Here is a 27,960-nt window from a genome sequence, read left to right on the forward strand (position 1 = left end):
CATTAACTGTGAGAAACCACTAGAGGGACCAGGGCTACAGTGGTGACTTCCTTCTGATTCACATGCACGCACCCCAGTGTTTGACCCTTCCTGGGCACCAAGGCAGTCCAGTCTTCCTTCCTCTGCGACATGGGGCGATTCATATTCAAAGTGGATCAGCATGTTCCGCAAATCTTTAAAAGTGAATCTTTAGGGTCTTTAGAGAGCATGCTAATGTTCGCACGATCTATTTCATAGTCAGTATTTAAAGAAATGTTACTTGAACTAGTCTTTTCTTTGTGGCTTCACAATTTATTTTCTTGTAGTTATATTTTGACAGGAACATTTTGAGAGAACATGTGCTTAAAAAAAGCTAGGAATTTTTCTGTTGACGGAATCAAGGAGTTGATCATTCCTGGTGATGAGTTTTAGCTGAATGAAAACAGTACCTCAAACTCCTCTTTGCATTTAGAGGTGGTTTAAAAGAGCACATATTAGAGTGGATAGCACTTTTAATTCCACCCAAAGTATTTTAAAGCCTCCATATTGTTGGAGGAACTTGGTTATGCAACTATGATAAATATATTTAAAATATGAATGATTCTGGAACGGTTTCCAGCGATTGCATATTAACTATGTATTGAATTAAAGTCCAATGTCCTGAACATAGGTCCTGCTTTGTTCTCCCTTATCTTCTCACATTACAGAAAGATAATAACATATTACCTAGCAATACAGGGCATGGTAACATAAAAGTATTTTGCGGTATGTGGAGGTGTTCATAATTCAAAGGGTACGCATTTGATTCCTAGGAGTGACTCTGCCACTGTACCCATCTGCAAGGTGCTTCACCTGAATTGCTTGGGTTAATTGCACTGTTTTTGCTACTTTACCACAGGATGTTATTGTAGACTTTGGCCACGGCCATGGTCCTGACCACAAATAAAGGAGTTAAGGACCGAATGCAGTGAGTTTTGTTAATTTCATGAAGGTTGATTTTTAGGTTGATTATCTCTCATCGATATCTGTCATCACTACTACAGGGTAATTAATAACATGCCATCCACATAAAGCATAGGGTTTTGGAACATTTATCCAGTTATTCATCAATGGCACATAGACAAAGTTCTTTAGGCTGTATCACAATAAATAACAGCATGCACGCACGCACGCACACGCACACGCACGCACGCACACGCACACGCACACGCACACACACACACACGCACACACACACACACACACACACGCACAACATTCTTAGCTGTGACAGCACAAATACTGTCCAGAAGAAAAAAAGAAGTCTGAGATGAAAAAAAAAGTTAAAAATAATTCCAGAAACACCTGATTTAATAACATTTGTGTATTTAAATATAGCATTTTTGTGACAATCATAGTGACCATTTCTAAATAGATATTCTGGCATATCAAAATAAATATTTAAGCAGATAATTCTTAAAATATTACTCTTCTAAACTGAATTCCATACACTTTGAAACAAAAATATTTTACCAAATACAAAGGTGAAAATGTCTGGCCCCTCTCCTATCATGACTGAGGAGGATATGAGGATTTATACACCAGCACACAAGCTGATTCACAGGTATATCACAGTATATGGAACAAACAGACAAACCACAGTGAGGCTAAACAGTGAGACTTATCCACGTGAAAGTCAATTAAAGACTTGCAAAAAATTAAAGACTAAAACAGAAATAGGTCTAAACAGGAAGTCTCATCCATTCAGAAACTAAAAGCAGTTATACTATAGAAAGGAGGCAGCTTCCAGTTTTGTTTGGTTCTTCGCTAAAACGTCCCGTTTAAGTTATAGGTGTTACCTTAATTCAAGCCTTTATTTTACATGTGTTACCTAGCATTATTTCAGTCATTTTGTTTCAAGCCATGCAATGAATAAGAATATTACTTGTGGATAAATAAAAGGCAAACCGAAATTACTCAAGTCCTTCACTCTGTAGGTCCAAACTTATTTTCACAAGATTCTACCAAAACTCCCCTCCCTTCATATCTGTTAACAGTTCCAAATATGAAAAAATGGTTGGATTTCATTTTCCTTCCATGAGTTCCAAATGCATGGTAGAACATTAGGGCCATGTAAAAAAAACATCACAATATTGCAGAATATAGAATATTAAAGTTCATAATTTTAGTTTAAAGTGTTGAAATAAACTTTAATAGTTTAAAGTTGAAATAATTGTTAAATATTAGGTTGATTTCAAGCTGAATAATTTTGATGAAATAAGTTTTTTTCCCCAACATGGACCTGACACTCTTCTGTACAGGAGCACATACTGTACCGAGAGAAGGATCACAGAAAGCTGTTTTCTAACATAATAATAGTAATTGTTATGCAATAATAATTACATAAGTTCTTAAGTACACTTAAGGGATAAAATGTTATTCAAAACATTCCAGGCTTATCAGAAAATTGCCATGTACCTTTGGATGTGACTGTACCGAAGAGGAAGACAAGTACCGTGTCACATGAATTGACCAGCAGGAAAGGCAGTATCATATCACATGATCCGATGACAATACCAGTACCATGTCATAATACTGCTGTTTGAATTCAGAGCCATCTTGGCTCCTGTACTGAGGGTGGAGGATTGATTGATGGCACCGGTGCTGCTGTACCGAACAGGGTGTGCTCACAGCAGGGTCGGCGCCTTGCTGGGCCTGATGGGGGAAGCTGGCAATTGGCTGTCCAGCTCCACGTTCTTGAGATCTATTGGCTGGGCTGACAGAAGGGCGGGTGCAGAGAGGTGGTGGGCGGCGGCTTTCTGCTGGTGGGCACTGTTGATGAAGCTGGCGATGAGTAGGGTCATCTCCAAGATCTGTAGGGGAAAGCAGATGGAGATTGTCACACCAACACCCATATACACACGTCATAACCATCCCAGTCTGGAAAGTGCCCCAGATTCTCTCAGTTTGACAGAGTCTTCGTGAGAAGTGACCCTCACAGGGCTCTCACCTTGGGCTTGGCCATGCTGAACATGTGTTTCTCCATGGGCTTGGACTTATCTTTGGCCAGGCCGCTCCCCAGGTTCTGGCCCACCACCAGCATGAAGTCGTCACGGCAACCGCCGAAGGTCATCAGGTTCTTGTGCAGGTGAGACACCAGCAGCCTCTGAAAGGTGAGCAGGGAGCGGCGGTCGGCACAACGTTCAGTCACTTGCTGGGCATTTAGACAGAGAACTGGGCGCTAACAATGCTTTCGATGCTCTCAGTGTATGAATATTCAGGAGATAAATCGGGTGTCAAAAGGCGATGGAACTGTGGTTCCGGAGTCTGGCACGGCTCTCACCATTGAGTTGTACTCCAGCACGCTGATGCCGTCCTCGTGCACCGCCAGCCACACGGGGGCGCCCTGCTGCGGGGAGGGTGTGATGGGCTGCACATGCACACAGACAGAGAGTGAGCCGCAGCACAGACTGTGACAGGGGTGCCCTTCAGGTGACCTCTCAAGCCTCAAGAGCAGTGAGTCTATTCAGTATTCCGGAATTCCATCAGATCCATGGATGGCCTACATTTTAACATTCTTCACATGCAGTGCATTCTTAAAATCCCAATCTTAAATATTTCATGTCTGTTTGTGTTACATTAGGGTGTAAATTCTTCTCTGTCCCACTGTTTTCCAGGTGTGCTCACTTGCCTTTTAAAGGGTTAAGGGAGAAAATGAATCCTCTCAGGACAAGGGCCATTGTGAAGTACTGTGTAACAACCTGATTGTAATCGACTCTGCAGAAACCAGCAGACCCACCTTGGCGGGGAATAGCTTGGTGCCGAAGAAGGGCCACTTCCGGGCGACGGTCAGGTAGATGCGGACGCACTCAGAAGCACTGCGGCCCCTAAGAGACGCCCAGCAGGTGGACAGGCGCTGCCGTAACTGCCTGAGAGGGGCGGACAGTGGGGTTGGGGTGGGGGAACAGAGATGGAAAGAGGGGCTGAGATGCGACTAAGCTGGCACAATGTCTCCAGGAAGATATAAATATAAGATTTCCCTAGTCCTAGATGTTCACATGGTGGCATGTGTGTGTGTGTGCGTGTCTGTGTTTGTGTGTGCGCGCGCATGTGTGTGTGTGTGTGTGTGTGTGTGCGCAGATGTTTGTGTGTTTCCCCTGAAACTTACCTGAGCTGCTCCTCTGTACAGCCCCAGCGATAGCACTTTGGATAGAACCTCTCCAGAACCTGCTTGAGGGTCTGGTTGGATTTGGACTGGGCTGAACCCGGTCCGGCCGGGCTGCTGAATGGACGTTCGAAATCTCCAAATTCTACCTGGGGGAAGAGACAACTAATCTAATTGGCAAATATATTGGATTCACAGAAGTAGAACATGGCATTTAGTTCTGGCCACTGGTGTTACACAAATTACACAAAATGATCATGATGCCCCAGATCGCAACAAAATAAAAATGAAAAATTAGTTTTAGAACCATTTTAAGAACCCAAGATCACATTAGTCACTAAACAGAACAGAACAAAATTAATTTATCTTGCTGTAGTCTTTGTCAACAGCCCTACAGTGCGTCCATGTTCAGTGTGGGTTTGGGGGATCTGAGGAGGGTTGTCCTCTGGGTGTCCGTGTTCAGTGTGGGTTTGGGGTTTTTTGGGAGGGTGGTCCTCTGGGTGTACATGTTCAGGAGGGCAGTGAGATAGTGTTCAGATGATAACATCTTCAGCGTTCCTACCTGGGCCAACAGAGCGCACATCTCCAGGGCCAGCTCCTTGTTAATGGGGAAATGCCCTTTGACGATTTCCTCACTGGTCTGGTATGCCAGGAGCAGCCTCTCACGTTCTGTCTCCCCCCTCACCTGGAAAGAGAAGTACAGCCTGCAGGAGGAGGGGGGGGGGAGGGATGGGGGGCAGGGGGTGTGGTTAACAAATGTCCTCAGGAAACAATGGAAGTGTGTTGGAATCACTGGAAAATATATTTTAAACTCTACCGGTACAGGATACATGTATTCATAATATTGTGAGGTATACCTCTTTGTAAAATAGGGTCTGAACTCTACCTGTTCTTATAGGTGAACCGTATAGTCCTGGTGCTCTCAGACTTGCCCGTTTGCTGAACTTTGGAGGCCTGCTCCCATTTTGAGATGATGTCACAGATCTGAGGGCAGGGCCAGTAAACAGTCATTAACATGTTATAAGTAACTATCTACAAGAATGATTGAAGTCAGTCCAAAAACTTACAAATCCTACCCTGAAGGACTGAATGTTTATGTGTGCCAGAGACTGGTATTATGAGTACAAAGCTGGTGTCTGTGGGCTGGTACACGTCCCTGATTCGCTCTGTTCCTGTGAGTCTGTAGATGTGTCTGTGGGCTGGTATATGTCCCTGATTCGCTCTGTTTCTGTGAGGCTGTCGACGTGTCTGTGGGATGGTATATGTCCCTGATTCGCTCTGTTTCTGTGAGGCTGTCGATGTGTCTGTGAGCTGCTATATGTGCCTGGTTTGCTCTGTTTCTGTGAGGCTGTCGACGTGTCTGTGGGATGGTATATGTCCCTGATTCGCTCTGTTTCTGTGAGGCTGTCGACGTGTCTGTGGGCTGGTATATGTCTCTGATTTGCTCTGTTTCTGTGAGGCTGTCGATGTGTCTGTGGGCTGGTATATGTCCCTGATTCGCTCTGTTTCTGTGAGGCTGTCGACGTGTCTGTGGGCTGGTATATGTCTCTGATTTGCTCTGTTTCTGTGAGGCTGTCCAACCTTGATGCTGCCCTGCAGACTGTGTTCCAGGTCCCGTCCAGAGGGGTCGTCGGTGTAGAGGGTGAATCCCGTTTGACCAGTTTTCCTCATCCCTGTGTCCTGGTTCAGGCGTCCCAGAAACTCATCCACTGTGGTGGAGGCGTCAAACCCCACCACCTGCAGCACCACAAAAACATCTGTCACTCCAGACCAGGTACCTGAAACAGTCCTTTCACTGTGTGCGTGAGCGTGTGAGTGAGTATGTTTGTAAGCGAGTGAGTGAGTGAATGAGTATTTGTGTAAGTGAGTGTGTGTATGACTGAGTGAGTATGAATGAGTAAGTGTGTAACTGAGTGTGTGAGTGAATGTGTGTGACTGTATGAGTAAGTGTGTAACTGAGTGTGTGAGCTAGTGAGTGAATGTGTGTGACTGTGTGAGTGAGTAAGTGTGTAACTGAGTGTGTGAGTTAGTGTGAGTAAATGTGTGTGACTGTTTGAGTATGTGTGAGTGAGTGTGAGTGAGTTTGTGTGTGAGTGTGCGAGTGAGTGTGAGTGAGCGCATGTGACTGTGAGTGAGTTTGTGTGTAAGTGAGTGTGTGAGAGAGTGTGAGTGAGCGCATGTGACTGTGAGTGAGTGTGAGTGAGTTTGTGTGTGAGTGTGTGAGTGAGTGTGAGTGAGTGCGTGTGACTGTGTGAGTGAGTGTGAGTGAGTTTGTGTGTATGTGAGTGTGTGCGTGAGTGCATGTGACTGTGAGTGAGTTTGTGTGTGAGTGTGTGAGTGAGTGTGAGTGAGTGCATGTGACTGAGTGAGTTTGTGTGTAACTGAGTGTGTGTATGTACAGGGACATAGAAGGCGGACTACCTGGTAGGTGTTATTGAGGAAGTGCACAGGCACACTGAAGGGGAGGGAGTGGTGATAGGGGTTCCGCAGCAGGATGGACAGGATCTCCATTCTGGACGGACGAGCCTGACGCTCACCCTTCTGCTGGGTGCGCTCTACCGACCGCTGGCAGTAGATGGCGTACTTCCCGATCTCTGTTCTGAGAGAGAAAGTGAGAGAGAGAGAAACAGGTGTCGCTAAAGACTGATGACATGTCTAACAAGCCACTGAGGCAGACTCCTATGTGGTATTTACATAAGTTTATGAGTGTGTGATGAGTGCAAGATGGGGACTATGTGTAGTGCGTACAGTAGATTTATGGTGTATGTGAAGAATGCGTGAGTGGTATGCGTGTTGTATTGGCATGTTTCAAGTTCCTCACATGGTGCGTGTGTGTGTGCGTGTTTGTGAGCATGTCAGTGAATGAGTGAGCGACAGTTTGTGGCAAGCATTTCACATAGCGTGTGTGTGCATGTACGCGTATGTGAGCTTGTCAGAGAGTGAGCGAGTGACTGTTTACAGAAAGCACTTCACAGAAAGAGAGTCTGTGTGCGCGTGTGTGTGTGTGTGTGTGTGTGTGTGTGTGCCCACCTGGAGTCTCCATGCTGTTTTAAATGAACCTGTAGTAGCCAGAGGAAGGGGTGCTGGGGCAGAAAGAGGCCTACACACAGAGCCAGGAGCTGCCAACCCTACACGACACACACACACACACACACACAGGCACACACAATTAGTAATGACTACATAGTACATACAGACATTCAGAGACATGTACAGACAGTCAGCACGTGGTCCTTGCCCTGCCCCCTGTGGTCACAAGGTGTACCTGCAGAGGCCCAGCCTGGCCTTGGGGTTGCCTCTTCCTGGTCTGTTTCACCAGCTGGCAGTAGATCTCATTCTGCAGCTCTGGGTGAGTCAGGCACACCTGCAAAGCACTCTGGGCTAGAGACACGTGGTAGTCGATCGCTGGAGCATCGATCGCTACGTTGATGAACAGCTGGCATGTCTGCAGAGAGAGAGAGGGAGAGGGAGACTTTCGACTTTTAATGCCAACTTTATTAGAATTAAAAAGGCAGAGTCTCATGACAAGAGAGAGTTTGTCAGCCATAACTCTGGGTTGTTGGGAGTTGAGTATGAGTAAATTAAGTTAATGTAACGGTTACTGTGCTAGCCCACGTTTGTGTCCCTCTGCCTGTGAGTTTACCTTGAAGAGCTTGATGGCCTCGGTCTGCAGGGCCTGGGAGGGCAGTGTGGTGAGAGGAGAGGAGAGACCCTCCTTACTGAAGCACAGCATGGGGTGCCTCCATATCTGTGAGCCTGAGAGAGAGAGTGCAAGTGAGAGAGAAAGAGAAAGAGACAGTGAACAACCACTTAACAAGAATGACCACTACAAATAAATGACACGCATTTCCTGTTCAACTTGCAAGTACTATAATTACAGTTATAATAATTATATAAGTTATAATTACAGATAATAACTAAATGCTTTCAATAGATTTTTCTTCCCTTGTATTCAAATTGGTTTGTTTTTCTTATGTTTTGGCAATATTTACTGTATGTACAGAACTGAATTTAATTTAAAATGAAGGATGCATGCCGAAAACACCAATACACAGTGCTTTACCTAAGCTAGAAGACTCACCTGGGTCTCCCTCCACTTGGAGTAGGTTGCCCACCAGCTGTTCAAACTCTGTGCCCACCTGACCCCCCGCGGAGCCCGATGCCACAGACAGGTGGTACAGCCACGCCTCCTGCAAGGAGACGGGACAGGTGAGGAGTGGCACCCGGGCATGTTGAGGCTCACCTGTCATTGGCTGATTGTTATGGCCCTGCCCTCTGCCTTACCTTCTCATGCTGAGAGCCAATCAGCAGGTAGGTTGGGCCCTGGTCTGGGGGCTGCACGGCTATGGTGGAGTGAGTCGACAGCAGGCTCCGCTCACTTGACTCGTAGTCCTCGTCCGAGTCACATGACCTGTCAACCTCCTCCACACGTGCTTCCCACAACCTGATCTGCCCGAGAGGGAACTGAGAACACACACACACACGCATGCGCACACACACACACACACCGTCATCCAGTGATGCTGTAAGACCATGGTGTTATACTATGCTGTTGTGTCTCTGGATGTGATAGTTGGACAGTTGGAAGAGGGACACAGGCAGTTTGTGGGTGCAGGAATAAAAACAAGGTACACAAACTTTACGGGAGAGGGTGGAGGGTACGACTGAGGGGGACGGGGCGTACCTTGTCCTCCTGACTGCGGAAGTAGTAGAGAGTTTTCCCGATCAGCGCACACCACACCCGCTTGGAGTAGCCATGTTTCACCTGTCAGCCACAGATTCACAGTGTCAATATCAGTCACAGTCATAGCTGTGTCATCGTTTCAGAGTCAGTGACAGACCTGTTTTAATATTGGACAGTCACAGTCATGCGTTATAAATGTCCACAGCTGCAGTCATGTCATTGATCCCTCATTTTTTTCCATACATGGGGATCCAATATATTGGGGATCCAAGGGCGGTACCTTGGTGAGCAGCCCCTTCATGCCTGGCCGGATCTCGGGCTGGGTGAAGAGTGGGCTGGCCACCTGGACCCGCAGGACGTTCTGGAGAACCCGGATCCACTCCTCCAGGAGGTTTGGAGAATCTGCCGTCAGGTAGTACACCCGTTTCTCTGTGACCAGCTGCAGAGGATACTACAGGTTACACACACACACACATATACCCACAAAAGTGAGTACACAAACAAGTTTCTCTCTCTCTCTCTCTCTCCTTCTCTGTCTGTTGCTCTCTCTCTTTCACACACACACACACACACACACACCAGTTAGAACACAGCAAAGAACCTACACTTACACAAATACGTGCACACATACCATCTCTCTCTATCTCTCTCTCTCTCTCTCCATCTCTTGCTCTCTCTCTCTGTCACACATACCTGGAGCGTCTGTTTCCCGTCGCCGCGGGTGATGCTGCTGGTAGCGTTGAGTTCTATCTGGCCCTGAGGTCTCCTTATGACATCACTCTGAGGGGAGATGGCACAAAGACCCATCAGCAGAATGAATCACTGAACCCAACGGATCCCCACACCCCACACTCCACACCCCACACTGTACCCAGAACATTCCGCCAGAGCGGCTTCTCCACAGCCCGGGACACACAGGGAGCCCTGTCAGCTCTGTCATCGGAGCCAAAGCCATTTCACGGCTACAGGGGAGAGGGAAAGCACAGCGAATGCTACTGAGTGCAGCAGGAAAAATGCACGTTAACTGTAAAAGTTCCACTGGAGATGGCTTGTGAGTGTGTGTGTGTGTGTGTGTGAGTGTGTGTGTAGCAGATACAAATGAGCTACACAGTCTCTCCGCACGCTCACTCCCACATACACACTCACACACACTGGATATCACCAGCAGCTGTTCCAATGTTACGGCCCATACATCATCCGCCTCTGCTCCATTAGTCAGGCCTGCCAGCTGGCTGCCCTGCTCTCTGCTTTCTGAGAAACCCGCCACTCATGCAGCAAAGCCAGGAGTCATGAGACCTCACAGCCATACTGAGTTACTGGGACCTCACAGTCACACTGAGTTACTGGGACCTCACAGTCACACTGAGTTACTGGGATCTCACAGCCACACTGAGTTACTGGGACCTCACAGCCACACTGAGTTACTGGGACCTCACAGTCACACTGAGCTACTGGGACCTCACAATCACACTGAGCTACTGGGACCTCACAGTCACACTGAGGTACTGGGACCTCACAGTCACACTGAGCTACTGGGACCTCACAACAGCACCACAGACAGACATAGTGCAGCAGTAAAGAAGGCTCCACCCAACACTCAGACTCGAGCAATCACAGAAGTCAACAATAACAGGATGCAACTCTGGATTAATGCGTGTTGTGTGTGTGTGTGTGTGCGTGTGTGTGTGTGTGTGAGAGAGAAACACTGACTGACCGGTGACTTGTAGTACAGAAGCTCCCCCGCCTTGAGGACGAACCAGCGTCTCTTCCAGGTCTTCACCTTGCCCCCCATCTTCAGCAGGTACCCCGACTTCTCCAGCGGCTCCTGAACCCCAGAGACAGGGAGAGGGGGGCTGGGTGGAGGTGAACGGTGGGTTGAAGGTGTAGTAGAGGTGTGCGTGTGTGGATAATAGAGGATGTGTGTGCGCGTGTGTGTGTGTATGTGTGTGTGTGTGGGTAATAGAGGGTGTGTGTGTGTGTGGGGGGGGGTTATAGAGGGTGTGTGTGTGTGTGTGTATGTGCGTGTGTGTGTGTGGATAATAGAGGATGTGTGTGTGTGTATGTGTGTGTGTGTGTGTGTGGGTAATAGAGGGTGTGTGTGTGTGTGGGTAATAGAGGTGTGTGTGTGTGTGGGGGGTTATAGAGGATGTGTGTGTGTGTGTGGATAATAGAGGATGTGTGTGTGTGTGTGTGGATAATAGAGGATGTGTGTGCATGTGTGTGTGTATGTGTGTGTGTGGGTAATAGAGGGTGTGTGTGTGTGTGGGGGGGGGGGTTATAGAGGATGTGTGTGTGTGTGTATGTGCGTGCGTGTGTGGATAATAGAGGATGTGTGTGTGTGTGGGGGGGGTTATAGAGGATGTGTGTGTGTGTGTGTGTGGATAATAGAGGATGTGTGTGTGTGTGTGTATATGTATGTGTGTGTGAGAGATGGAGAAGCTCACATTCTTGCCGTTGTCGCTGGCCGAGGAGCAGGTCTTTGGCAGTTTCTGCTCTGGCTCGGAGCACTCTGTGTCCGTGGAGTAGGCGTCCGGGGGAATGGCGTAGTCACTCTCAGAGGTCATCGAGGACATGGACACAGCTGCAGCCACAACAACACAATTAAAATACACACACACACACACGCACACACACACACACACACACACACATTCTCCCAGCCAATCACTGCGACATTAGACCACAGACATACACTGACCACTGAGACCACGGTCCGTGTGTATTTGTGTGTTTTTGTGTGAATGCATTTATTTGTGTGTGTGTGTGTATTTCTGTACGTGTGTGTGTGTACGTGCGTGAGTGTGTGTGTGTGTGTGTGCGTGCGTGAGCGAGTGTGTGTGTGTGTTTGTGTGCATGCATGTATTTGCGTGCGTGGATCTGTGTGTGTGTGGGTGTGCGTGTGTGTGTACGTGTTTGTGTGCGTGAGTGTGTGTGTGTGTAGGTGTGTGTGCGTGTGTGTGTGTGTGTGTGTGTGTGTGCGTGCGTGTGTGTGAGTGTGTGTGTGTACGTGTTTGTGTGCGTGAGTGTGTGTGTGTGTGTAGGTGTGCGTGTGTGTGTGTGTGTGTGTGTGTGTGTGTGTGTGTGTGTGTGTGTGTGTGTGTGCGTGCGTGTGTGTGAGTGTGTGTGTGTACGTGTTTGTGTGCGTGAGTGTGTGTGTGTGTGTAGGTGTGCGTGTGTGTGTGTGTGTGTGTGCGTGTGTGTGTGTGTGCGTGTGTGTGTGTGTGTGTGTGTGTGTGTGTGTGTGTGTGTGTGTGTGTGTGTGTACCTCTCTTGAGCGCGCGGGGGCTCCCTGGGCTGCTCCCCTTGCGGGAGTCGGAGCCGGAGGTGCGGGAGCTGCAGAGAGAGCTCTCCTCCTCCTCTGAGCCCGACGACTCGTCTGAGAACGGACTGCTGCTCAGCTGGGTGGCTTTCTGAGGGACGGACAACACAGAGCCCTTATGCTACGCAAACATACACTCATATACACATACATATGGTACATGTACTCATTTACACACTCATACACACACTCATACACACACACACACACACGTACCCCCTTCAGCATGGTGTACACAGGCGTGGTCATGTTCCTGTAGATCAGGGAGGTATACAGCACTGAAGCAGGGTTTGAGGACTGGGGGGTGGAGTCTGGCACAGGGAAGAAGCATGGTCAGCCAATTACAGACCTTGTATGGAATTACATGCAAAACAATGTACATTCCAACAGAATGGTTGCCATTTTCGTAACCTGCTTACAAGTGTTATTTTTTAAATGTTACCCTACTGGCACACAGAATTACAGAGAATGAAATTGGATAATAGATTTGTTGGGACACTTTTGAACCAGTCAAAATCTGTGGTTTGCTAGGAAGCGGTTGAAAACAGTCACGTGTGTGACAGACTGGTTCTCTTTCCAGGACATCTAGTCATATAAGTGTGGGGTAGAGGTTAAAAACAATGCTTTATTTTAGAAAGTTAGATGTTTGCAGGGAAATGCCATTGTTAAAAATGTAAGCAAAGAGTAAAAAGTAGATTTTCTGCAGTAAATTTCTTGCTGTTAATAATATCACCATAATGTCTTGATGTGTGTGTCAGCTGAGCAAAAAATGCAATGCATCTTTCATTACAAGTTTCAGCAATACCAACCGTATCCTCTTGTCATTAAAACATAGGGCGGATGGAAGAAAAGTAGGAAGAAAGTAAAATATCTGGTTAGTCTATATAATCTGTGGTGCGTGTGGACACACTCACTCTTGCTGACGGGGTCTGTACACGTGGTCTCTGACAGTCTGATGCCGGACTTGGCCACTGCATATATCCGGCTTTCCTGTGAATCCAGTCAAAATGACAGATGGGAAAATGTGACAGATCACAAAATAAGAATTTCACTCCTCCATCCCCATAGCTTTACTCCTCCGTTACTAAATCATACACTCAGGAATAAAGACATAGAATTGCATTGCAAGGTTTTTCAAACTTTTCTTATGAACTACCACAGAAAATCTACATCAGGTTTTCATGTGAAAACCCCATTTACCCTCACCTATTGTCCTTCCTCTGTGTACCTCCAACACACAGAAGTCAGGATATAAGAAAAAGACTAAAATGCACAATGATGAGAAATTAGTTCACCTGTAACTCACTTTCACCTATACCCCTCTAGTTCTAGTGACAGAGCTCAACCTGAAAAACTTTCTGCAAATCCCGGCACTCACCCAGGAGGGGAACCTGTGCAGGGGAGGTGTGGGCGGCTTGCTGCCCGGGACCATCCCAGGTGACTCGGGCGACTCTAGGTCCTCCCCAGCGGTGGGCGTGTCGTTAGGCCGCTCCCGGGCTGTGTCCGTGTCCTGGTCCTGGTCCAGGTCAGTCTCCTGGGGCCTGAGTGGGCGGAGCATGCTGATGGCGTTGCGGTTGCGGCCGTGGGCGGAGTCGTTGCTCAGCGACGGCTGGCTCAGGTGCTTCTTGGCTAGCGCCACGCTGACGGTGAAGGCGCTGGGGGTGCGCAGCTTGGGCAGCGCCGCAGAGGGCGGGGCGGGGGCACTCTGTTCCGAGAGGGGGGCGGGGTGCTTGGGGGAGAGGGCGGGGCTGGGGATGGTGGCCTCGCTGGAGGAAGAGGAGGAGTCGAGGCGCTGGGACTGGAAGCGCTTGTTGAGGTCGTCCGAGAAGCTGTCGTTCTTCGCCCCTGTCTTGCCCCGCCCCCCTCCCGCCTGCCCCGCCCCCTCCGCACCGCCCTGGAGGCGGAGCTGGGGACGCTCGGCTCGCTGCATGTCGTCGTCGAACAGCGAGCTGCTGTCGTCAGAGGCGGTGAGGTACGTCTCGCTCCCTGCCCGGCTGTACCTCAGCCCCGCCCCGCTGCCCCCGCCGTCCGACGCCGCGCTGGACAGCGCTGAGGACACACGCAGCGACTCCACCCTTCCTCTGCCCCCGCCCTCGCCTTCCTCCTCCGAGCTGCCGTCGCCCCCCCTCCCTGAGCCGCACCGCTTCTCCGAGCCCCCCTCTCCTTGGCCTGGCAGCCCTGACCTCTGACCCCGGCTGTCCACATCGCCCCCTGCAGACCCCGAATTCTGTTTGGTGGTTTTGTCTTTTTGAAAGGGAACAGAGAGAAACAGATCCATTAAATGCACTCATTCGCACCAGTAATCTTACAGTGCATGGTGTATAAACTGAAATGCTCTGCTATATTACACGTTTTAGCAAACATCTGGTAGACTGCACTCTGCAAACACAGCTACTGTGGCACATGACTGCACAGCCAAAGCAGCCACGCAGACAGATTGCAGGAACCTGACTGACCAGAGGGGTCGCTGCAGGCAGTAGAGGGTCACCCAACAGGACTTCAGCCAGGAGGCGCTGGTACGATTCAAGCTGGATCTGGCTGTTAGATGTGTCTGCACTAAGTGAAACAGCAGTAGCACCACTCGGATGCTCAGCTGCAAACCACCTTTCTCTAAGCTTGCTTCTAAAACGGAACACGTACTGACCCTGAACCTGGGACGTGTAGTTAGGGTAGGTGTGGTAGGCACCACTTAACTTACCTAAATGCAAAAATGAAATTGTCTGTGATTGTATAACCTCAATGATTTCAGTGTATATTCCGCACAGTGTAAGTATCTTCTGCCTGTACTCATACCTGTAGTGCTCTGTGGTGAAGCGGTAGCCTCTGCTGGCTCTCCTCCGGCCTGCTGGGTGCTGATGGTTCTGCGGGCCGGTTCTGGACCTGTCAGAACCTGCGGGCTCTTGGCTCGCACTTGGAAGCAGCCGAATGTGAGACTGCTGAGTCTTTGGGCTTCGCCGGGTTTGGGCTGGGCGGTCCCGGCCCTCTTCTGCTCCATCTCTGAACCCAAAACACAAACGGGTGGAGAAGTTACGACCAGAAGAATCTCGATGGGAGCATGTGAGTTTTTGCTTATCAATATTTCCTTTGCTTATCAATATCTCTGGCCACTGTGAGTGTGTGTGTGAGTAAGAGTGTGTGTGTGTGTGTGTGTCCTCACCCTGCACACGTTTCTGCAGGTCCAGGATCTGAGAGCTCTGCTGCTGGTTAGTCTCCCTCAGGGACCCGTTCTCCACCTCCAGCTGAAGACACACCACACACACACATGTTAATGTCCAGCACAAGTACCAGTGCATAAACATATACACACACACACCACACACCCAGCTGTTAATGTCCAGCACAAATACCAGTACATAAACATATACACACATCTGCACCTGCACACACACACAAACACGCACACACACACACACACACACACTCTACCTCATGTAGCTTCAGCATCACCCACTCCTTGATCTTGGCAGCTTTCTCCTCCACAATCTTTGCCTCCTGGAGTCTGATCTGCTTCTGCATTGGGAGAGACATAGGAGCTGTCCTCTGGGCAACTGGCAACTGTAACCCCCTCATGTCTGTCTCACCCTTTCATATCTGTCTGTCACACCCCCTCCTGTCTGTCACACCTTGTTACCTCTATGCCACACCCCCTCGTCACTGTAGCACACTCCTTTAAGGTTGATATTATTGATAATATAACCATAGCTGGTCACTGAACTGCAGGGGGTGTTTTGGATTTGAGCCTCCTGGGCTTTGCTCTCTGTCTCCCCCTGGCTGTGAGGTGAGGACAGGAGCGTACCTGCTCCTCCAGCTGCTGCTCTAGGAGTGTGATGATGTCATCCTTCTCCTGCAGCAGGGTCTGCAGGTCCTGGCAGCGACGAAAGAGCCGTATCTCTGACTCGCTCGTCTGAACGTCTGCAGCCTTCAGCTTCTCCTCCATCACCTGGACCTGCACGACACACACATGCACATATACAAATATAGACACAGGTACAGATACACACATACACGCTCACACACACAAACACTTACCCATACACACACACACACACACACTCACCCATACAGACACACATGAACACACACACACACACACAAACACTTACCCATACACACACACACACACACACACACACACAAACACTCACCCATACACACACACACACACTCACCCATACAGACACATACACTCACACACACAAACACTCACCCACCCACACACACACACACACACACACACACACTCCTACCTCCTGGTGTGCTTTCTGGGCCCGTCTCTCCGCCTCCAGCACCTGTCTCTCCAACTGCTGCATCTGCAGATAAGCAAGAGAGGGGTGAGGATGAGGAGGACGGGAGCCAGCGAAGGCCCCCTCTCTCCCTCCCCGCTGGCAGTTTGCACAGGCCAGCATTCCACAAACCTTTCATTTTTCTGCCCGAAACAAAAGGAATGCAAAAAGAATGTTTGCTCAGATGGTCACAAACAAATACAGAGCCTCAAATATTGCACCTCAATCAGACCCAGATGTTTAAGATAAAAATGCTTTTGGAAGTCCTGGCATTCCAAGCTGCGTCCTTTTTAGAACACTCATTAAATCTGCCTGAGGGAAAATAAACCATCTCGCAAAACGCGCGAAACGTTTTCTCAATGTTTCCATAATAAGTAAGATACGCTCTTAAGATGGAGAACCTATGTGCCCCAGATCAGCAACTCAAGCGAGAGAAAAGAAAGGTCCTTTAGCCAAGACCGTGATCAGTACAGGAACTCCTCACCCACAAATTGTCCACTAGTAACGAGAACAGACGCGTAAAAGAAGCTGGGGCACTGAACCGCAATCGAACGTAAGCATTTTAACAAAAGGGCAAAGACAGCTGTTAGACTGACATGGTCGTGCTGCAAGAGTTCTTTAAGATACATGTCACCACAGTCAGTTAAACGTGGTCAGACCCAGAAACGCACCGCCAGAGACAGAGACAGGGACAGGGACGGGGGGGAAGCAGTGGAGCGAGGGGGAAAAAACGCGCTGCTTCCCAGTGTCATGCCACACGGGACCAGCGATGTGCTCTGCGCACGGGTGGAAAGCTGGGAAAGGTGTCAGACCACTATGAAAACCACAGGCAGACACAGCGCCGTTAGTCTGGGAGGCTGAGAACCGCGATGGCGCCGTGCGGCCCGACGAGCACAGCTGTCCGCCGCACACGCGCGCGTGCGCACGCAGAAGAACAGAATTTACGAGCAGCGTTCCTCTCCGATTCCTCAGCTCTGTGCGGCGGACGTGTGGCGGAAGAGCGGCACAGCCGTACGTGCCTGAGGCGCCCGCCGTGGGGGGGGGTGGAGGGGGGGGGGTCACAATGGGGGCTTTGGGACCCTAAGAGAGAGTACAGTGAGGAAGGGAGGGCTAAAGTACTAATCCTCAATCCCAGAAGTCCCCACTGGTACTCTGTTCCATAGCACTGAACCCAAACACCAAACCCAGTAGTTCCTGGAGATCTACCATTCTGTAGGTTTTCCCTCTAACCCTAACAAAGCACACCTCAGTCAACAGCTAGAGATCTCGATGAGTTGCTTATTAGTAGAACCAGGTGTGCCAGGTTAGGGTTGAACTGAAAATCTACAAGACAGCAGATCTCTAGGAACAGGGTTAGGAAGTGCTGACTCAACCCTTCCCATAATCCCACTCTTCCACAAGAATTCCAGCCCTTTCTCCCTCCCACGAGCAAGTGACGCATCCGACTGCTTGAATGATCATAAAAGTACAGAAAATGGAAAAAACAGCCAGGGTGCATTTTTGTGAAGCCACTTGGCACCCTGTGAGGAGACGGGCACACGGGGGCTTCTTAGAGAGACGAGGACTCTACCCATCATCCCCTGCTCTCGCCTCCCCTACCGAACAAGCCATGTACCAGGCCTGTCTCAATCTGCAGACCTTACTTTACACACATCTGGTCTTGTGAGATAAGTGGGCACGTTTCCAGGAGAAGCAATGGACAGGACCCTCATGTCAATGAAAATAACAGCCACTACACTTTGACTGAACGGGAATATTATTTCAAACTGTCTCAGTTCTGAAGCAGCGGTATCATGAGACTTATTATCGTACGTGTGAGGTTTTGGCTGGTACGTGCGGTGGGCCCTGTCCTGTCGTGAGGAGTCCCCAGGGCTTTCGCTGTACTCCACAGATGTCTCTCCAGTACTTTCCCTGAACCTACAGCCAGTGGGGCCAACCTCCCACCCCCACCTCTGACTAAACCCACCCCCGTCTGCTTCTTGAGTCCAAAACCCAACATCACTTCTTGAGTTCAACATCTGCTCATCTCTTCAGTGCCCGTCCTCCTGACTTTCTGCTCTCCAGCCCCAGGTCCCTGCTCCGGCCGCATGCCCCACCCCTTCCCTCAAGCCTTCTTCTGATTGGATGCTGCCCCGTTCCTCCTCCTTGGATGGGTGCTCTGAGCGGGCGGTCTTCCCCTTCTCCAGTGTGTCTCCCTGGAGCTGCAGCCGTTTCCTGCCCTCCGGAACCGGTGCCAGGCCCGACCCACACAGGTGAGGTCACACTTTCCCTCCCAGAGCTCCACACAGGCAGCAGTCCGAGGAGAACACATCTCACACTACAGCGAAGTGCCTGAGCTTTCAGTTTATGTTCTTACGCACTCATGCGCTTCACGAAGGGAAACACAGTGGATATGTGTATGTGTGTGTGTGTGTGTGTGTGTGTGTGTGTGTGCATGAGTAAACCTAGAACCAAGCAGTTCAAAGACGGCAACCAAACCACTGGACCCACCCCTTCGCATTCTGACTTAGACCAAAGAGAAGCACTATGAACCTCACTCACACACACACATACACACACACACTCACACACACACACAGGCACACACACAGGCACACACACATATGCACACACGCACACACACAAACACACACACAGTGGGGACCCCTGGGCCCTTGCAGAAGTTGCTGAAATAATACATGCTGGGAGAAGGAACCCAGATATAAATAGTGAGAACCGTCCTCTTCCCTGACCATGTCTGACTGCGGGCCAGCTAGACCCACAAGCTCAGTTTTCCATTTAAAGTACATGTGTAAACGGCACATATGTCATGGGTTACACACGGCTGACACACGGAAGCTGCAGCCCTTCTCTTCATAGTATCCAATGACACACCTTTGTGCAAACGTATTCTTAACTTTGAATTAACTTTAAATTACGTTTACCACATAATCTACAAATGAAATTCATTTGAAATTGGATATAGTTGGACACAGCATCCATTATACCATTAGTGTTACCCACTCACCTACTCGTGGTCTTTGTTACTCACTTACTCACTAACTCACTCACAAGCAGTTTGCTGTGAACAAAAAGGGTACCTTTTCCTTCTCCAGGTTTATTTCATAGTTAAGAAGCTTTCTGACTCTGCTTTTTCATAGCCCACAACTAGTCACACAATGAGCTGACCAGGGTCACCATGTGAGCAGACCATGGACAGCATGGAGAGGCTGAATTAGGCTGCCTGCCTCAAACTCTGTTCTTTTCTCGCTCTTTTTTTATTAGACCACCGTTACTTACTAAAAGTGTACAAATGCAGTAAAAAATGCACACACACACACACACACACACTCACACACACACACAGAGCACCATCTGGTAAACAGAGAAACACAGATTCCTTAGCATACCAGACCTTCCACAAATGACATGTAACTGCCCTCCACACTGCACAGATCTGGCGACAGGCAGAGAATAACACACTAATTAGAGAGTGCGAGTGGCTGGCAACATTCAGCCCTTCAAGAAGAAACTGTCTACAGCATCATGTCAGAGTGGTGTGGGTGTGTGTGTGTGTGTGTGTGTGTGTATGTGTGTGCGTGCGCGCATGTGTGTGTGTGCATGTGTGTTTGTGTGCATGTGTGTATACAGGATAGTGTGCCTAAGTGGTCTTCAGTATTCACTCCTACAGAACTCAGGACTGTGTCGTTTAGAAGCGGCCATATTTATCTGACACCCTGACTGAATGGTAATTCACTGAGGAAGTATGAGACATTTGGACCTTTCACTGGAGAATGAGTGGAGGGTCAGCATTAGCATGAAGACACCGCCGCTCTCACTGCACTCAGCAGTGATTTGTGTTGGGCTTCACGGCCAGGATAGGAGCTCTGCTGTCTGGGGCAGCCCTGGAGCTTTTAAAGACATGGTGTTTATTTTTCTGCATTAACAGCAGGGGTAGTGAGACATAAGACCCTCACTGCAAGCTCCCTACAACTCTTCCACAGCCCCTCCACAACCCTTCCTCAATGCTTTCACAACCCCTCCATAACCCTCGCGAAACACTTCCGTAACCCTCCCACAACCTCCGGCCAACCCACCGCTGGTCCCCCTTCCAGCCGACTTCCCATTCCAGGCATTCCAGCCCCACCCAGCCTCGGTCCGCCCTCTGCCTGCCCCCCCCACCCCCCCGTGGTCGGCACACAAAGCGGCTCTGTAGCCAGGCACCCATCAAAGCCCGGCCACATCTTACAAACCCGCCGGCCTCCAATTCCCACGTCTCTCCCAGAAACCCCCGGCACGCAGTCTCAGAGCGAGCGCAGGACAGCAAAACCAGTACGCAGGGATGTGTCCGTACACACGCAGTTATACCCAGTACAGCAAAACCAGTATGCAGGGATGTGTCCGTACACACGCAGTTATACCCAGTACAGCAAAACCAGTATGCAGGGATGTGTCCGTACACACACGCAGTTATACCCAGTACAGCAAAACCAGTACGCAGGGATGTGTCCGTACACACACAGTTATACCCAGTACAGCAAAACCAGTATGCAGGGATGTGTCCGTACACACACGCAGTTATACCCAGTACAGCAAAACCAGTACGCAGGGATGTGTCCGTACACACACAGTTATACCCAGTACAGCAAAACCAGTATGCAGGGATGTGTCCATACACACACACAGTTATACCCAGTACAGCAAAACCAGTATGCAGGGATGTGTCCGTACACACGCAGTTATACCCAGTACAGCAAAACCAATACGCAGGGATGTGTCCGTACACACACAGTTATACCCAGTACAGCAAAACCAGTATGCAGGGATGTGTCCATACACACACAGTTATGCCCAGTACAGCAAAACCAGTATGCAGGGATGTGTCCGTACACACACAGTTATACCCAGTACAGCAAAACCAGTATGCAGGGATGTGTCCGTACACACACAGTTATGCCCAGTACAGCAAAACCAGTACGCAGGGATGTGTCCGTACACACGCAGTTATACCCAGTACAGCAAAACCAGTACGCAGGGATGTGTCCGTACACACACAGTTATACCCAGTACAGCATAACCAGTATGCAGGGATGTGTCCGTACACACGCAGTTATACCCAGTACAGCAAAACCAGTATGCAGGGATGTGTCCGTACACACACACAGTTATACCCAGTACAGCAAAACCAGTATGCAGGGATGTGTCCGTACACACGCAGTTATACCCAGTACAGCAAAACCAGTATGCAGGGATGTGTCCGTACACACACACAGTTATACCCAGTACAGCAAAACCAGTATGCAGGGATGTGTCCGTACACACACACAGTTATACCCAGTACAGCAAAACCAGTATGCAGGGATGTGTCCGTACACACGCAGTTATACCCAGTACAGCAAAACCAGTATGCAGGGATGTGTCCGTACACACACAGTTATACCCAGTACAGCAAAACCAGTATGCAGGGATGTGTCCGTACACACACAGTTATACCCAGTACAGCAAAACCAGTACGCAGGGATGTGTCCGTACACACGCAGTTATACCCAGTACAGCAAAACCAGTATGCAGGGATGTGTCCATACACACACACAGTTATACCCAGTACAGCAAAACCAGCATGCATGGATGTGTCCGTACACACGCAGTTATACATAACCACAGTACAGCTCACTTGAGACAGGGTCCAGCAAGCGCATGGGCAACAGTGAATGCACCTGTTGAGACTCACTTATCCCTGTTTTTTTCATGCTTGGGAACAGAACCTACTGGAACACAGCTGGGAGCATTCTGCTTCCACATTCTGTTTGGTTGTGAGATAACTTTGTGACCAAAACCTTGTAGAATGTATTTATTGTTCCAAAGGTCTGTCAAAATCACAACAAAAACGTTCCAGGCATTTTGCCTTCAAACTTACAGGTAATGTCTTCTGATGGTTCACCGTGATCATCGAGTCATGAAACAACATTGCGGTGATGTGTGACAGTGACATCTACACCATTCTGAATGTCAGTGATTCCAAAGTCATGATTTGTTGAACATTGATGACTGCCAAAAATGAGTGACCATTCAAAATTCAAACTCTTTCAAACTAAAATTACAAACCTGAATAAATGAATAAATTCCTTCTGGCAAAGTCCCTTGTGACTCAAAAGGCCTCAATACTTTCTCTCTCAGCACTTGACTTGTTCTGCCTCTCCCACTTTTTTCCACTTTCTCTGATTTCCTCTCATTTGCTTTCAATTTTCCACACTCTCCAAATTTAAATCAGCTTTACTGGCATGACAAACACAACAGATTGCACTGCCAAAACACATTTAAAAATCAACATAACAAAATAAATGTTGCAATTAATAATGGAAAAGCTTAAAATAAATGAGTGTAGATGTAACTATATTTATATTTTCCCCCTTCCTCCCTCCTCCTCCCCCCCTCCCCCTGTCTCGCTCTTAGGTAGGGGCATGATGGGTGGGGGGGGGGGGGGGGTGTATATCTGGCTACCCTCCTCCCTCTCTCTCTCCCGCCGAAATGTGGAACCAATCAGACGGTGTCAGGCAGGAAGAACGGTGGAACGTTAAACCAGAACACATTTCTCCACTCAAATGCCACTTCCATCTTTGAACCCTAAGCTTTGTGGTCAGATGGTGGGGGGGGGGGGGTGCTGGCCCACTGTCTTGTGTCCATTCAACCCGCCACCCCTTCTCACCCACAAAAGACCCACTGTCCCTCAAACTGTTCCGCCATTGCCGTTAATGTTTACAGATCATTTGTCTGCCCAGTAAAATGTTTGGTGTTAATCCCACTCTAACTGAGTTTACATGAGTCCAACAGTGACTTAAATACACTCCACCTGAGTAAAATGTACTCTGTCGTAGTTAATTCAACACTGAATAGTTGTATGTTGGGACAAAATTTCAGCCACTCTTGCCTACTTACAACTAACCAATCACAGGGCTGATCTGGTGTTGAGAGGGGCTTTCTCAGCCCGTACCAAAGCCAAGCGGGGTGGGATGGAAAGAGTTCCAGTACGGAGCTGCAGAAATACCTCACACACACAGTCTTTGTCTGAGGCAGTGGCTGAGAATAGTCCGCTCCGCAGACTGCATAGCTGGCTGTATAAATGCTCGGCAGGGAGCGGGGAGGGCCGGAGGGGGTGGGCGACAGCGCCATGTTATCTTTAAAAGTGAAACTGAAGCAGCACCCCGATGGCTTTGAGATGGCCAGTGTCCCACAGACGGCCACACCCCCACCCCCCTCCCTCCCCCCACCCCCAGTGATAGCAACAAATTACTCAACTCTTTGCCATATATGAGAATGGGGAAGAGAGAGAGAGAGAGAGAGAAGGAGGGAGGAAGAAGGAGAAAAGGAACGAAGGGGGAAAGCAAAGAAAAAACAGATTTATGACCCACTTTCCCCCGCCGTTCACCAAACATGGAGAGGAGTGGAGCGAGGCAGGCCGCTCGCCCTGCCGCTCGTTCGCTCGCTCGCTCACTTCCTGCGCGGAGCGCTCACTGTTTACAAGCCCCAGAATCTACTCCCCCGGGCAGGCCCGTGATTACTGCGGCGCTCATTTTCTCCTCCTTCCACTCCCCCTCTCCTCTTCTTCTTCTTTTTCTTCTTCCTGTTCTCTTCAAACCCTCACTCCATTTGCTTTTTTTTCCTGACTCAACTTGAATAACCGATAGACCAGTATTACGTGATTTCAGGTGTTTAAGATGAAACTTTTAGCATGGAATGTAAGGACAGGACCTGTCGATGAAAACACATTGTTTTCAGCGAAATGACATAATACTCTTCATTAGCCCTTCAGCTAGCTAGCTGCTCCAATGAATGTTACTGCACATAACTTGCTAGCTAACTGAGCGGCGCTTTCTCATTTAACATTCTTGTGTGCGGATGGCTATAAACTATAAGAATGTTAAGCCTTAGTAGGTCTTTGAGATATAAAGCCACACACTTTTTTTTTGTTGCAATGACTGTCTGGCAGCCTTTGTCAGGGAAAATTAAAAATAGAAAACAAACAAAACAAACTTAAAAACGAGCAGTAAAAGAATGTGTGAAGATTCCAAAGGGTTGCTGGGGACTTTTTTATAAAGTGACCCCTCCTATTTCACAGTCCTCCTGCTGAGGGGGACCCTCGAGTCTTCCTCCAGCACACAGTAGACCCCCCCCATCTCAAAACTCCCCCGTGTGTATTTCTACACCAGCCAGCACAGAGGAAAAAAGAGCCTTGTCTTTCTCACCTGACACACAGTACTCACTGTTCAGAGAAAACCCAACCAGAGCACAAGGCCCCTGTTGACAGCACACCACACCAAACCAAGAATGCACTATAGTGAACCCTGTGTAGTTCCCTTCTAATATGGAGGGATACAATAATTCCATAAAAGTCAGAGACGGCGTATTTGGATCATTTTGGGGGTTTTTTAGCACTCATGTACTTCTGTGTTTTCTAAAACAACGAGTCTGACGCACTCACAGCCTGGGGGTGGCGGGGGGGGGGGGGGAACAAGATGTTGCGAGACTGGATATTTGTTTGATGAACTCATATCAGTGGGAGGTCCTGCAAGGAGGGGGGTCAGAGGTCAAAATCCTGCAGTGGAGGGATTTTGGCTCTCTTGGCTGGTTGTGCTCGGGACCCAGCTGGGGGGATTAACATTCCCCCTCATGCAGTGTGGCTGGGGCTGACAGGCCCTAATGAAGTCGCAGCCACCTGGAGAGACTGACAGAACTCCCTAACCTTTGACCTCTGACCTCCTGAACCCAGGTTACAAGATCACAGTGCTACAACTGAAAGAGGGCAGCTGGGACAGGGTTCACTGCAAAGGGAGTGGATAAGACTGCATTCATATATGTTGCACGCACGCACGCACACACACACACATTCAGTAAAGGGCACAAACAAACACCACAAGTAGATTTTTTGAGTAACCACTTTGGCCCGACTTGGCTGTTAGAATCCAGAGTTTACCCCATCCCAGAATGCACTGCTTTGGAACCCCACAGTCACCCTACTGTTTGCATTAACTTCTAATCAGTGTTCCCAGGAGACCAGGCCGCTGAACTAGGCCAATGCACTGCAGGAGCTGGCCCAGTCACAGAGGCACAGGCTGGGGGATCTCACTCTGACTCCTTCCCCTCCTTCTCCTGCCCCTGCTGAACTCTCCATGCCCCCCTCCAAATATCACAGACCCTCTACCCCTCTCCTAACCTATCATTCTCTATCATTTCTGCTTAACCTCATCCATCCCTCACCACCATTCTCCACCTCCAATTCCTCCCTCTCTCACGACGTGGGTTCCGTTCCCTCTCTTCACACCTCTCTGTTCACGGACCCTAGAGCAGGTCCTGGCCCTGGTGAGATAGTCTGCTCATAAGTCGTATGTGCACATCTCTGCTCAGATTCACACTAACACTATGTTTCTCATTTTCAGTGATGCAGACAGTTTTGCCTTTCCTCTTTCTTAACTACAGGGGTTCTGGTTAGTAACAGCAGTGAACAGTGCCTCCAAACACCCAGTGAAACTGTAATGTAGTTGGTCATGCCCCTTAACAATGTCCATCAAATTGGAATGTTTGGGCATCAACAGAAGGGAGGGAGAATTTCCACTGTTAAAAATAATGGGGTTGATCATCTAGTTAGTCTTTAATATCTATGATTAGGCCAGAAGTGATGCTGTATAACACAAACCACAAAAGGGCAAAAGGGCTGAATTATCTCTGCTTAAGAAAGGCCACCTCAGGAGAAAACAAGCACTATCTCATTATCGCCGCTTCATCTTTGAGCTGACACTTCAAAGCCCACGTGACTGACATTAATACAGATGCCAGCTAATTCAGGATGAAGCCGAATCTTCACCGCGGAGAAAGGAATGAGGAGTCAGAGGGAGAGACAGAAAAGATGGGACTCATAAACGCCTGCTTTGAAACCATGTCCCTGATTTTGGTTGTAGACCAGCAGAGCCCAAAAGCAATCATAAAATCATCTCTCAGACAAATCACGTGTTGAAAAAACACTCGCTATCCAAACCCACAAGCAATAACTACACATCCACGCATAGGCACAGGGTAAAACGTTACGCAAGAAGAGGGCAGAATGTACCACACACCATTTAAACGTTCCCACTCGTTTATTAACAAACAAACCATGGCAATCTGATGGGGACAGTGTAGGCTGAAAGGTTTTTGGTCTGTCAGTGAATTGCTGTGAGGGTTTAAAACAGCATGCTGGTACATTTGTTTTCCTCTGAATTTTTAAAAGGACAACGGAATTTCGTGTGCGCGCACGTGTGTGGGAGGGGCCTACCTTCTCGGCCAGCAGCTCCCGGATTTTACTGGCCTGAACCCGAAACTTGAGCAGCTGGGTCTCCAAGGTGATACATCTCTCCTTCCAGTCCCCCTGTCCCACGCATTCTTCACCTTCCGCCATTACTCTCTCTCTCACTCTCTGCCCCCTGAGAGACAGAAAAACAGAAAAATGGAGCGCAAGAATGAGAGAAGGTGACACGATGCAATTACTGCCCACGTTATAATATAAACAGGCACCAGGTGGCGCTCTACAGAGCAGTTGGTGCCAGTTTATATTAGGGAGAGGGGGGTGCCAGTAAATAATACCAATGCACAAGGGGTATGGAGGTCAGGAAAGGGGGTGTGCAGTGTACAGGACTTTATTTAATGGTAGGCCCTGAGGTGGGACAGTCGGCGGGAGAGTTGGACATTCCACACGTGTTTTCGTTTTTACTCAGAGGGGGAAACAGGAGGCCTGCCCAGTGGGGGGTAGAGGAGGAGTAGACATGGGGGGTTAGACACCCCCCCCCCCCCCCCACCACCACCACCACCACCAATCACGGGTGTCCTCAAACCTGTACCAGGACAGGAGTGGGCACCACAACAGCCAGTGGCCCCCCTTAATAGCTGGGTCCTCCACCGCTGTTCTTAAACAAAACCCACATTTGCAACGGAAGTGTACCGCTTACAGAAACCAAAAGGTTCCCTGAGTATACATCAACACACAGGAAAACACACAGAAATCAAGCATATTACCAATTTTCAGTGAAACATCAAAAACACAGCAAAATGAGAGAGAGAAAAACAAGGGGGAGATGGATGGGGAGAGGACAAGATGAGGAGAGAAAGATTTTGTTGAAATAACCTCTCATTAGTCATGGCTTGCACACAAAGGGAACATAAACATGTGCGGAGGGTAATTGCATATTTTCCAATGGTTGTTTTGGATGCAAGAAGATGTTTTTATTTAATTACTTTTCATTTAACCTTTATTAAACAAGGTCAATCTTATTGAGATTAAAATCAGTTTTGTTTGAGAGACCTAGAGTGATAAGCAGCTGTAAAGTTTACACAGCGTATAAGAACAAACCAAACAAATCCAGGATTTTAAATCTGAATAAATCTCACTACAGACAGTGCTCATTGTTATTCTCCATAAAAGGTGTTTCAGGACAGGTTTACACTGATATAGCAATGATGAGAATTATAACTTTTAATTTGAAAGTACTTTACACAGCAATGGTACAGTATAATTTCCTGCCAAGACCAGCAATTCTCCTGTGTA

The 27,960-nt window shown here is 48.7% G+C and overlaps 1 protein-coding gene across 1 annotated transcript in view; it reads right to left on the reverse strand.

Moving 5' to 3' along the window:
- Positions 1-1,297: 1,297 nt before the first annotated feature.
- Positions 1,298-27,960, reverse strand: part of plekhh2 (pleckstrin homology domain containing, family H (with MyTH4 domain) member 2) — a 29,240-nt gene continuing 2,577 nt past the window's right edge. Inside the window, exons 2-30 of the mRNA XM_035399566.1 lie at positions 26,695-26,842; positions 16,374-16,436; positions 15,923-16,072; positions 15,553-15,636; positions 15,284-15,365; positions 14,920-15,123; positions 13,505-14,370; positions 13,041-13,116; positions 12,343-12,437; positions 12,073-12,217; positions 11,252-11,388; positions 10,522-10,632; positions 9,501-9,587; positions 9,088-9,246; positions 8,808-8,888; positions 8,408-8,587; positions 8,205-8,313; positions 7,767-7,879; positions 7,389-7,568; positions 7,154-7,251; positions 6,545-6,722; positions 5,705-5,860; positions 5,010-5,107; positions 4,686-4,827; positions 4,127-4,272; positions 3,758-3,887; positions 3,302-3,388; positions 2,969-3,124; positions 1,298-2,831 (exon numbers count right to left, since the gene is read on the reverse strand). Coding sequence (XP_035255457.1) covers positions 2,646-2,831; positions 2,969-3,124; positions 3,302-3,388; positions 3,758-3,887; positions 4,127-4,272; positions 4,686-4,827; positions 5,010-5,107; positions 5,705-5,860; positions 6,545-6,722; positions 7,154-7,251; positions 7,389-7,568; positions 7,767-7,879; positions 8,205-8,313; positions 8,408-8,587; positions 8,808-8,888; positions 9,088-9,246; positions 9,501-9,587; positions 10,522-10,632; positions 11,252-11,388; positions 12,073-12,217; positions 12,343-12,437; positions 13,041-13,116; positions 13,505-14,370; positions 14,920-15,123; positions 15,284-15,365; positions 15,553-15,636; positions 15,923-16,072; positions 16,374-16,436; positions 26,695-26,817 — 4,422 coding nt within the window. The 5' untranslated portion in view covers positions 26,818-26,842 and the 3' untranslated portion in view covers positions 1,298-2,645. The remainder of the gene's footprint in view (positions 2,832-2,968; positions 3,125-3,301; positions 3,389-3,757; positions 3,888-4,126; positions 4,273-4,685; positions 4,828-5,009; positions 5,108-5,704; positions 5,861-6,544; positions 6,723-7,153; positions 7,252-7,388; positions 7,569-7,766; positions 7,880-8,204; positions 8,314-8,407; positions 8,588-8,807; positions 8,889-9,087; positions 9,247-9,500; positions 9,588-10,521; positions 10,633-11,251; positions 11,389-12,072; positions 12,218-12,342; positions 12,438-13,040; positions 13,117-13,504; positions 14,371-14,919; positions 15,124-15,283; positions 15,366-15,552; positions 15,637-15,922; positions 16,073-16,373; positions 16,437-26,694; positions 26,843-27,960) is intronic.

The sequence above is a fragment of the Anguilla anguilla genome, chromosome 18 (genome assembly GCF_013347855.1).
Source record: "Anguilla anguilla isolate fAngAng1 chromosome 18, fAngAng1.pri, whole genome shotgun sequence".
Taxonomy (NCBI): Eukaryota; Metazoa; Chordata; class Actinopteri; order Anguilliformes; family Anguillidae; genus Anguilla; species Anguilla anguilla.